Genomic DNA, 12,674 nt, shown 5'->3' on the forward strand with positions numbered 1-12,674 from the left:
ACTGCAGAAAAAGAAGGCATGTTTTCAACAACTGCTATACCACCAGACAATCAAGCCACTCAACTAAAAACAATTGTAATTGACCTGTGGGACCCTAGATGATTCACTCCCCAACATGCTGTAGCCTTTCCCTTTTGCTTTACAGAGATACCAGCCATTTGCCTAGCCACCAACATCATAAAAACTAAGTGAAGCAACCACTTATGGAGGTGTGACTGCCTCAGATACAAATCCTCCATGGGTGACAATCAAGAAGCTATCAGCAATTCTCATTGAGATCATCATCAATGGCCAACCTGTCTGAGTACTAGTCCACTCAGCGTCTTCCTTTTATGTAATGTCAGATTCATATAATCACCAGCTAAAAAAGTCACAAATGGGAAATACATTCTGCTGTTACGAACATGTATTGCCAGAATAAGCACTAGCAACAGAATGCAACCGTTCAAATGGATTGTTTTAGCATAAATGTAGTCATAATATCATTTTTACTGATGTGAAAACTGATGCATTGACAGATAAATGAGGTGATCCAGCAAAAAATATACTCCCTCAGTATTATTGCGTTTCAGAATTACAAGACATTTTCCATCACAGATTCAACATTATCTTTGCTCTTCTGCTTCTGTAAGTAAATTTTTATATTTGTTAGTGCTGTTCATGATGGGAAATTTTCATCATCAGTGCAAGATTGTAAGTGTCTGTGTCTCTTGTCTAGCTGCTCCTAGCACAAAAAGTAGTAGTTTTATCACCTGATGGTGACAGTGTGAACTAATACAAAGAGGGGTAGTAAGTAGGTGACTGTTACAGAGAACTGTTTTATTTTAAGTCACAACTTTCACATGACAGTCAGGTGTCGACTAAACAGTTAATAGTCACATCATCTGTGTCTCATAATGTGACATGAATGAAAGACCTATTTTGTATTTTTCTTCTGTATTTATACTCAGTATGATTTCTTACAAAGGATACCACGTAACAGTATCCCTCCTTCCCCCTTTCCCTTCCAGGGCAGTGTCTCTTTTTTATTTAAAAAAAAAAATTACGGTGATTTTACTCCTGCAGTCAGAGAAAAGAGTAGTCACATATAATTTTTGTCCTTGCAGGTCACAAAGAAAAAATGTAAATGTATTAGATACCTGCAAGAGTGCTCACACTAAGGTCGTACAATCTGTCTCACGAGTTAAACAGAATAATGTCCACATCGTATCATGAACTTAAGCTGGTTTAAACCAGAACTGAATAACAACAAAATCCTAATTTTCAGTTGCAATATCTATTACAAGGATAGGCTAGATGGTGATGGTGGTGGCAGCATATTTGTTGTCATAAATATCCAATGATATTATTAAAGATGCTGAAAGTGAGAAAGTGTGGCTGAAGGTAAGCGCCAGCACTAATTCAAACATGGCAGTTGAATGCTTTTGTATACTACCCATCTCAAAAACTGTAATAGCAGAGAAAACTTAGAGAATACCACATATAAATTTCCTATCCAGAACCCACCCAGATTGCCACAACCCTTAGCACATACTTCCAGGATTTGAGAATCAAATCTGCCCAGTGAATTAACAACAACACCCAGTGTGCTGGCCAGCATGAATGTGGTTGTTAGGCAGTTTGCCACATCTAATTACATGACTACTCGGCTGGCACGTACATTACGCCTCAGTTACATGGTTCACAGACACTTTAAAAAGTTCTCACACTATCACATTGATAATACTAGGTGCAGGTAGATGGGGCACACAAATTGTGTCCCGGGTGGGAAGCGGTGACAACAGAAGGAGCACCTGGCCACCCCTACCACTAACATTGCCAAATCCTGGTTAACATGCCAACTCGTGAAGGTATGGGATAAGGCCAGCACAAAAAAGAAGAAAGAAATTTCCTGATCATGATAATATAATAGTGGCAAATTTCGTCTTAGCATCTATAGATCAGGAGATTCACATATTAAAAAAGGTGCCAGGGATAGGGACGGGTTTCAGTTAAGTAATCACAGAGGAGGGAATCAGTGATCCTACAGCTGTCATAATATCTTTGGCAAAAAATGTTAAGATAAATTTTAAAAAAGGTAGGAAAATATTTCTGAGCAGCAAGTTAAAAAGGAATAAAATTGCAGTTTATCTCAACAATCAACATCAAACTTTGATCTCTGGGGATGGAGGTGTGGAATATAAATCAGTAAATTTAGAATTATTGCACAACATGCTCTAGACATCTATGAGCTGAGCAAGGTAAAAAGGAATATAGTTCAGAAGCAGTCTCAGAAAATTGCTACAAAAGCTACTTTAACTAAGAGATTTTAATTACGTTAAAGGCAAACCAAAGCTGAATGAAGCTAAAAAGAATTTAAGGAGAGTAGTGCAAGTAAAATTTTGCCAACTAATTTGCTGAAAAGTCCAAAAACATTTTGGTCTTACTTAAAGTTAGTAAATTTATCAAAATCATTGGTACAGGTGACCATTGAAATAAAATACAGGTACCAAAACACAAGATGACAGAGAGCAGGCCAAAATACTGAATACAGTTTTTAAAATTATCACACTGTGGAAGTTTGTAATATGTTTCCTACTTTTGATCATCACACAAACAGTGAAAGAATGCATACTGAGATTGCAGTTGCGGAATGTGGTGACCACCGACTATGTGTGACCACACACTGCTGAAAACATGCAAGTAAACATAATGATGGTGCTCGCACCAGCAATGCAACACTACCGAATGGCCCCGTAAAGGGCACTGCTACCCTAACATCATTTTACTTTGTTGTAATTTCATTTTAACAGTCTGTAACAATAGTTGTTTGCACTCAAATAGAGATAACATTTGAAATTCTTTTAGTAATGACTGTTCTGTGCTTATTTTCTTCATTAATTACATTTGTTTATAAAATGTACTTCATCATGGTTCTGTCAGTCATTTATTTATACACATGTATGTACTTTATAATAGAGGGAAACATTCCATGTGGGAAAAATATATCTAAAAACAAAGATGATGAGACTTACCAAACAAAAGCACTGGCAGGTCGATAGACACACAAATAAACACAAACATACACACAAAATTCAAGCTTTCGCAACAAACGGTTGCTTCATCAGGAAAGAGGGAAGGGGAGGGAAAGACGAAAGGATGTGGGTTTTAAGGGAGAGGTTAAGGAGTCATTCCAATCCCGGGAGCGGAAAGACTTACCTTAGGGGGAAAAAAGGACAGGTATACACTCGCACACACACACATATCCATCCGCACATACACAGACACAAGCAGACATTTCGTGTGTATGTGTGGATGGATATGTGTGTGTGTGCAAGTGTATACCTGTCCTTTTTTCCCCCTAAGGTAAGTCTTTCCGCTTCCAGGATTGGAATGACTCCTTACCCTCTCCCTTAAAACCCACATCCTTTCGTCTTTCCCTCTCCTTCCCTCTTTCCTGATGAAGCAACCGTTTGTTGCGAAAGCTTGAATTTTGTGTGTATGTTTGTGTTCATTTGTGTGTCTATCGACCTGCCAGCACTTTTGTTTGGTAAGTCTCATCATCTTTGTTTTTACATGTATGTAGTTTAATATGAGCACTTACTTTAGTGCAACACATTACTAGAAAATTTGTTTTGAATGTTAAATTAGGTATAAAAAGAGTCATATACTTTTTATGATTTTTCAAATATGATAGTCATCACATAACCGTTCAATTTTTTATATTAGTTTCAAAACTTTTTTATTCTCTTAAAATTTTGAAAGTTTTCTAACTTTAATTACACGCATCAAAAAAAGTTTTGCATCACCCTGGTTCCCAGAACTCCTGAGGATAGACATTACCTGTGGATATTGAATCACAGACACAGTCCCTTTGACTGTTCAGAGATGTCACTAAACCCATCCAAACCAAGCATGAGCAGCACCTATGAGACAGAGGGGTCCGACAGCTGCTTGTGTTGTCAGTAGTTCAACGATGCGTAGACGGTCAATACCGCAGTTTGATTGCGTCCGCATTGTTACTTTGTGCCTGGAAGGGCTCTCGACAAGGGAAGTGTCCAGACATCTCAGAGTGAACCAAAGCTGTGTTGTTCGGACATGGAGAGGAGATACAGAGAGACAGGAACTGTCGATGACATGCCTCGCTCAGGCTGCCCAAAGGCTACTACTGCAGTGGATGACCGTTACCTATGGATTATGGTTCAGAGGAACCGTGACATCAACACCACCGTGTTGAATAACGCCTTTCGTGCAGCTAGAGGACGTTGTGTTATGACTCAAACTGTGCGCAGTAGGCTGCATGATGCTTAACTTCACTCCCAACGCCCGTTGTGAGGTCCATCTTTGCAACCACGACAGCATGCAGTGCGGTACAGATGGGCTCGGCAACATGCCGAATGGACTGCTCAGGATTGGCATCACGTTCTTTTCACTGATGAGTGTCGCATATGCCTTCAACCAGACAATCGCCAGAGACATGTTTGGAGGCAACCTGGTCAGGCTGGTCACCTTAGCCACACTGTCCAGCGAGTACAGCAAGATGGAGGTTCCCTGCTGTTTTGGGGTGGCATTATGTGGGGTTGACTTACGCCGCTGGTGGTCATGGAAGGTGCCGTAACGGCTGTACGGTATGTGAATGCCATCCTCGGACCAATAGTGCAACCATATCAGCAGCATATTGGCAAGGCATGTGTCTTCATGGATGATAATTCGCACCCCCATCGTACACATCTTGTGAATGACTTCCTTCAGGATAATGACATCGCTCGACTGGAGTGACCAACATGTTCTCCAGACATGAACCCTATCGAATATGCCTGGAATAGATTGAAAAGGGCTGTTTATGGATGTCGTGACCCACCAGCCACTCTGAGGGATCTATGCTGAATCGCCGTTGAGGAGTGGGACAATCTGGACCAACATTGCTTTGATGAACTTGTGGATAGTATGCCACGATGAATGCAGACGTGCATCAATGCAAGAGGACGTGCTACTGGGTATTAGAAGAACCGGTGTGTACAGCAGTCTGGACCACCACTCTGAAAGTCTCGCTGTATGGTGGTACAACATGCAATTTGTGTTTTTCATGAGCAATAAAAAAGGCAGAAATGATGTTTCTGTTGATCTCTTTTTCAGTTTTCTGTACAGGTCCAGAACTCTCAGAACCTAGGTGATGCAAAACTTTTTTTATGTGTGTATTTGCATTCTTGCCTACCAATTTTACATAATTGACCACAGAAAACAGAAGTAGATGCAGAGTTTGCTGTTACCCTTCTGTTTCACCTATGTCCCCCCCCCCCCCCCCCCTCTTTCCTTCTTACACCCTTCTCCCACTTTCGTGTATCCCCTCTCCTATACCCATATATGGAGGTCCTCCACGCCCTCACCAGCATGATGGCCAACACAATAGGTCCACTGCCATCGCTGCAAAGTGATTAGTTTTCACTAAGTGAAGTCATCATTAGATGTGGGTACTGCGATGTTTGCATACACCTGGCTATGATCAACCATTAATATGTGCTCATCTAAAGATTGACTGGGTTGAAAGTTGAATGAAGGATAGCGGTTTAAAAGGCAGAGGAAAAAAAGCGCCAAGGCAAGAGCCTAGGGGAAAAAAAATCTTCTGTGATAGTCATGTCAGGTAGTAAGAGCAGTAGCAGATTGCTTGATATCTGTGGCAGATCGTGCAAGGGTTAAGTAAGTTAGTGGCGAGTATCAGGCAGGCAGATATATTTGACATTGTGAGGCATTGTTACTCAGCTGCTGCAGCTGTGTACTGAGTGCTGGTTGATATTCTACTTTGAGTCTTTTCATCAAGTGTCAGTATGCACATTCACTCAAATATGTTAAATGACTTCATGATATTCAAAATGCCTAACTATATTTATGGTGATACTGTTGTATAAAAGAAGGTTGTAACAGCAGAGAACTATACACAAGAAGATTCGCAGTTCTGACCATGTTTGGTGTAAGGATTGGCAGTTGAGGCTAACTGTAATTCAATCTAAAATATTTTGCATAAATAAGTAGAAAGACCAATTACTGTTAAGTTAAACTTTTTGTGATAAAGTAATAGAAATCATAAAAACATAACACAGGGAAGCTATAATTAAACTTTCACTACTTGATCCAGTGTAGGCAGAAAACTATTTACCGTATCGGAATGATGTTTAGACTGTACGCTGTAGGATTTTCATTAATGTCGTGACTTACTGTTAGGCACCAATATTGGTATGATGGTGTAGGGTTGAAATGCAAGCATGAGAGTGCATTACGGTTGCAGACAATAAGCATGGGTCTGGACAGAATGAGCAGGGCTTTGCTTGTAAAACTGTTTAATCTAAACAACAGCAATAGTTCTGCTGCACTTCACGAGTGTCAGTGCATTAAAGGAATATGGAGAAGTCCTTGTGCCTCATCGGGTTTGGGGAACATGATTCGTAAGTTTGAATTGAATGGTGATTTGAGGATTACTACTGGGAGATGCTGACAGCCTGTTGTGCCGCAGATTGTTGAAGAAGTTACTGTTGCCTTGGCTGAGAATGCTGTTTGTGCTGTGCTCAGTCTTCAACCAGTGCACAAGCAGTGTCACAACAGTTAAACATTCCATAGTCCACTGTTGTTTCGGGTAGCAGTGAAGCAACCTCTTATGTGGTTTCAGAATGTCATGAGTGCAGATGGTCGTCATGTTGAACAGTTTTCGTAACCTGGAATGTAAACATGGTACACAATTAACAAATTTTACTCCCACATGTGGAAATTAAATGTTTCTTTCAGTGCTTTATTCGTTATTTCTTTTTTTGAATGTCCTTACAAATGTTTCCACTAAGTTTCACTGTCCTGTGATCACTCATTTGTCATGAGGTCCCTACAAAAGTAGTGAAAGTTTAATTATAACCACCCGGTTTGTGTAAGAGCACCCATCTGGAGTTACCTAAAGCAGAATGACCACATAAATCTAGTGAATGTCAGACTGAGATTCATTGGAAGAATCCAAATAAAATATAATTCACCCATGAAAGAATTAACTTACAAACCATAAGCTCAGTCATTTCTTGAATATAACTTATCAGTCTTAAATCAAACAATGGAAAGTCCAGCATGGAATGTAACAATATGAGAATGAAAGTTGCTACGCACCATATAGCGGAGATTCTGAGTCGCAGATAGGTACAACAAAAAGACCCTCACAATTAAAGCTTTCGGTTATTAAGACCTTTGTTAACAACAGACACACACACACACACACACACACACACACACACACACACACACACACACACAAACGTAACTCACGCACACGACTACAGTCTAATGTGGTTTCAGTTGCCTGAGACTGCAGTTTTGTGTGTGTGTGTGTGTGTGTGTGTGTGTGTGTGTGTGTGTGTGTGTGTATTGTTGACATAGGCCTTAATGTCCGAAAGCTTTAATTGTGAGAGCCTTTTTGTGGTGCCTATCTGCGACTCAGCATCTCTGCTATATGGCGAGTAGCAACTTTCCTTCTCATATTGTTACACTTAACTTATCAATCTTAGACTCTTTCCGGGTAGGATTTGCAGAGGAGACAAAGAAGACCCACTGAAGAGTGTCACATTTCATCACAAATTTATTCAGTTAGTGAGAGATGCTCAACAGACTCCTGTGATTGACACTATAAGAGAATGTTGTACAAACAGTAAAGCAATATATTGTATCTGGTGCCCACAAAAATCTTACTAAGTGACCATGACTGGACAAATCAGAGGAATTATAGTTCAGATGGAGGCTTACAGATAGTTGTACTTCCCATTAGTTTCATGAATAGAAAGAGAATGGCGGGAAAATGGTAGTGATACCGAAAGCACCCTCTGCCACACACTGTAAGGTAGCTTTTGGAGCATAGGTGTAGATGTTGATATCCAATAGGAGATAAGTTAGAATGTCACATTCTTTTACTAGTCAAATAAACGTATCACAAAGTATGCAGTTTATCTTTGAACTTTTCCCTTTTTATTAGTCAGTGTAACCAAATGTAAAACAACTCTTAAGAAAACAGATAACACTCAAGGAAAGGTCCCACAAGTGTCATAAAAGCTACTTTTTTCATAGGAAATTTTTCTGTGCTTAAAGTAATCTGAAAAAAACTGCATTCAGATGTTAACTTTTCCTGTAACAGCCAACGGCTCATTCCATACCAATACAACTGCCAAAATTGATGGTCTATAACTCTAAAGATATGTGGCTGTTGTTGAATTTCAACAATACAATTATCAGTGTTATATTTCTATAAGTGTAGGGAGAGGTCCTAATCTTTCACAACTCATCTCAAGTGTCATAACAGTACTCAAGACAAATCATCTCCATATATGAGAAGTTGGTTCTTTTTTTGGTGAACTGATAGTATAAAAGAGTCAATAGCATTCTGGCATTAATAAAATTTTTTCATCTATAACCTTCTGGTTCTTCCAAATAAATGGCTCTTCATTTTTACAAATTTAATCTTATTTGTTTTTAAATATATTTGGCGGCCCAAAATGCCTTTCCTTTCTTGTAAAAAGAGGAATATTGTTTCCTTATACTATATAAAACAGTTATGAAGAATTAGTTCTGACAAGGTAGAGGAGGCACTGAGTTGTGGACAGGCACATATAAATGCTGAAATATTGCTTACCTTTTAGACAATGTCCTTCTTCAGAACACACCCGCACTCACACTCTCCCCCTCCCTCCCACCCCCACTCCCACCCCCACTCCCACCCTCCTCTCCAACTCTGTCCCATACCAACTTGTCACCTCTATGTGCTCCACTTACCCTTGATAAATAACCCTAAACTTAGTGGCCTTCTTATTGAACCACTTTGCTCCCCCCCCCCCCCCCCCCCCAAAGTCACTTTTGACTCTTATTTGTGACATTGTCATCTCCATGTTTGTTTTATTTGTTAGTATCTTTTTCACTTATTGCTCCCTTTCTGGTAGTCGCCATTTATTTTATTTTAATGATTATTTTCCTCTCATTGACGAAAATGTGGTTCTATATATTGTTCCTCCATTACTGCTTATCCCATGTGAACCACCATCCCCAAACTGCCTTGCCATCAGAATTCCTCTTCCTGGCTACAGCCTTTCCTTTCACAATGACCTATTGGTCATTATGAATTCTAATGTGTATTTTCTGTTTTTGCAGATGTGAAGAGGAAGTTCCAAGTGCTGGACAAATATCATTCTTACTAAAGGATTTAAAAGATGATGTACCATTACTTTTTGCTGTTGTTGTGCCGGATTCTGTTGCATTTTATCATTTTGTGAACATTTCATTACCTGTGGATGACTCCTGTCCAATTTAGTCAATTTCTGCAGTGTTGCGATTGTTATTGTTTGACTGTGGCTGTTTCAGATGAACTCTAAATATACAAATATATTTAATTACATTATTTATACTTCTTCTGTGGGCCTGACATGTGATGAGAAGAAGTTCTGTTATTTTGATGTCTCAAAGTACAAAGCTACAAATCTCCACTTGGCGCTTTTTCTTAACATCTGATTGACAGGTTCCTGCGAAATTATTCATACAAAAGATACATACATTCAAAGGGTGTTGTTCATGTCACATCAAGAATTTAATTAATAGTACATTGTTGTTGTTGCTGCCGTCTTCAGTGAGAAAACTGGTTTGATGCAACAGGTGGGTTACCTATGTTATTTATCTTACATTTCAAGACTAGTTTGTAGTGCAGATGGAGACTTTTACATCTCTTTTTTTATGTTTTTCCACTTTCAGCAGCTCCCTTTTTAATCTGTTGCAGTTAATTGATGTATAAGAGCTAACTCTGCTAACCTGTGCAAGAAGTATAATAGTACAGAATAGGAAAATAAAACATAGTACAAAGTGTGACATTTGTAAATGGTAATACTGTGGCTGCTCCGACAAATGCAATACGCCGAAAAATTTCAGCTGCAGCTCTTGGATCTTCCCAGTTTTACCATAAACAACATTTATACACAATTAATCCCCACTCTTCCAAAAAAATACACAAGTTGGTATTCTATTGTAATTGGATGGATAAAAAAATCTACTCACCAAGTGGCAGCAGAACACTCACATAAAAGGTTATAACTGGGCAAGCTTCTCAAGCCACTGGCTCCTCCTTCAAGGAGAAGGGTGGAAGGGGAAGGAAGAGGGATGCAGGAAAAGTACTGCAGACATGTAGCAAAAGGGGTAGATTTCGGAAAAGTCACCCAGAACTGCAGGTCAGGGGAGACTTACCGGACGTCATGAGAAAGAAAGACTGATTGTTGGTGACTGCAACGAACGAGATTTGAAAACCTGAGAGCTTAAATGTGAAAGACAGGGTAATACGCAAGACAGACATTCTGATAAAACATTTTGCATGAGTTAATAAGAGTGACAAGCTAAATGCATTATATGTAACAGAGATGGAAGGACGGCAGCTAAAACTAGACAGGTCAGAAAATGAAAGATGTAGAGAACTAAAATGGAGTGAAAAAGGTGTAGTTACTGTGAAGAAATGCTGAGATGGAAGAAATTAACATATATTAAGGCCAGGTGGCGAGAACCAAAGACATGTTATAGCGCTAGTTCCCACCTGCGGAGTTCTGAGAAGCTGATGTCTAGGGGAAGAATCCAGATGGCACATTTGGTGAAATAAGCACCGAAGTCGTGATTGTCGTGCTGTAGAGCCTGCTCTGCAACAGGATATTGTATGTTGCCAATATACACCCTTTGCCTATGCCCATTCATCCTAACTGATAATTTGGTGATAGTCATGCTGATGTAAAAGGCTGAACAGTGTTTACATAACAGCTGGTATGCGACATGTCGTTTCTCAGGTGGCTCTCCCTTTGATAGTATATGTTTTACCAGTTGCCGGGCTGGTACAGGTGGTGGTGGGAGGATGCATAGGACAAGTCTTGCAGCAGGGACAGTCACATTGGTAGGAACCATAGGTAAGAAGATGGGTGCAGAAGGTGCATAGGGACTGACAAGAATATTTCGGAAACTGGGAGGGCGACTAAAAGCTATTCTAGCTGTGATGGGCAAAATCTCAGACAGAATGGATCTTATATCAGGGCATGATTTTAGGAAGTCATGGCCTTGTCGAAGTAGCTGACTAATACTTTCCAGACCACGATAATACTGATTGACCAGTGGTGTGCTATGAAGTTGTTTTTTGTAGGGATCAGCAGTACCAGAATTGGATGTGATGGCCTGGGAAATCTGCTTTTGAACTAAACTGGTGGGGTAATTACATCCAGTGAAAGCTGTGGTGAGAATGGTGGTGTATTGCTGTAGAAAATGTGCATCCAAACAAATATGTTTGCTTTGAATGCAAGGCTGTATGGGAGGGAACATTTGACGTGGAAAGAATGGCAACTGTCAAAATGTAAGTACTGTTGTTTGTTAGTAGATTTAATGGGGACAGAAATGTGTAGCTAGAACTGTGCTGGAGAAGAAACCACTGGCTCCGGAAGCTTGCTTAATTATAATCTTCTGTTATGCATTTGTTCTGCTGCCATTTGGTGAGTAGCTTTTTAATCTACTCCATTACCTCTTGTCAAAAATTGATTGTTTTCATTGTTATACTATGGCATTCGGTAGAGACTGTAGCACATCAGCTGCACAGCATGTGATGGCTTGTGGACTGCAGATGTAGATCACACACACTCTCTCTCTCTCTCTCTCTCTCTCTCTCTCTCTCTCTCTCTCACGCACACACACACACACACACACACACACACACACACAGAGTAAAACAGGTAAGGCAAGCTACTTTAAGGCATATAGCATAGAAACAATTCAAGTAAGTTTAATTAACTGTAAGGAACAGTGCTCGTATTAATAATTGCAGGTTTTTGTGTTGTTTGCTAACACAGTGGCTTATTTTTTTAACAACCCAGCACCGAGGAACGGAAATGTGATTTTGAACAACCAAATATGCCTATACACACAATTTAACTGAGATTGTACCGTACACTTCAACTTAACTTTTAACTAGTGGTTCAGATTTATACACTCCAACATAGCAGTAGCAACGGTTCTAATAATGCTTGTGTGTTGTGAGAGTGGATGTAATGCAGATGTTGTTATCAGATTCTTCCATCCTCACATTATTAGCTAAATCCATTAGTAATTCTTGGCATAATTGTACGACATGGGCATCATATGCAATGAGTCCAGATGATAGACTCGTCGCAACTTATTGTCTAGCTTGCTTACACACATTCATTCAGTTTTAAAATTCACAGAGCCCTCACTTGTGTCAAGCAAGTATCTATGCTAACAGCAATGTCTAGTTCCAACTAATAATAGCTGTCCATTACACACTTCAAACACACATGTTTATCAGGATTTGTTATATTTGGTGTCAATTTTAGTTTCAAAGTTTCATTGTTGATATTGTTACTATTAAATTAGGACTTAAAAATATATATATATACACTGCATTATTACACCAAATTGCTTGCATGTTTCTGAACAGAAATGTGACGGTATCATTGATATTACATCATATCGCATAACACAACAGATATGTAGTAACTAAATTACGAAATCAGTTATGAAAGATAAAGTATTCTTTAAGTATATAGATGTTTCATTACAGTAATACAAAGTAAAATGAAATAAAACCATATGAATATATTTATTTACAAATGTGTGGCTATTAAAAAAAGGAATGTATTAAATTAACAGGCATAACT

At 39.3% G+C, this 12,674-nt stretch overlaps 1 protein-coding gene across 2 annotated transcripts in view; it reads left to right on the forward strand.

Moving 5' to 3' along the window:
• Positions 1 to 9,473, forward strand: part of LOC126457968 (uncharacterized) — a 158,278-nt gene extending 148,805 nt beyond the window's left edge. For both annotated transcript variants that reach the window (XM_050094727.1, XM_050094728.1), the window contains exon 7: positions 9,142 to 9,473. In XM_050094727.1, the coding sequence (XP_049950684.1) occupies positions 9,142 to 9,301 (160 nt within the window). In that variant the 3' untranslated portion in view covers positions 9,302 to 9,473. The remainder of the gene's footprint in view (positions 1 to 9,141) is intronic.
• Positions 9,474 to 12,674: the final 3,201 nt, after the last annotated feature.

The sequence above is a fragment of the Schistocerca serialis genome, chromosome 2, assembly GCF_023864345.2.
Source record: "Schistocerca serialis cubense isolate TAMUIC-IGC-003099 chromosome 2, iqSchSeri2.2, whole genome shotgun sequence".
NCBI classification, from domain to species: domain Eukaryota; kingdom Metazoa; phylum Arthropoda; class Insecta; order Orthoptera; family Acrididae; genus Schistocerca; species Schistocerca serialis.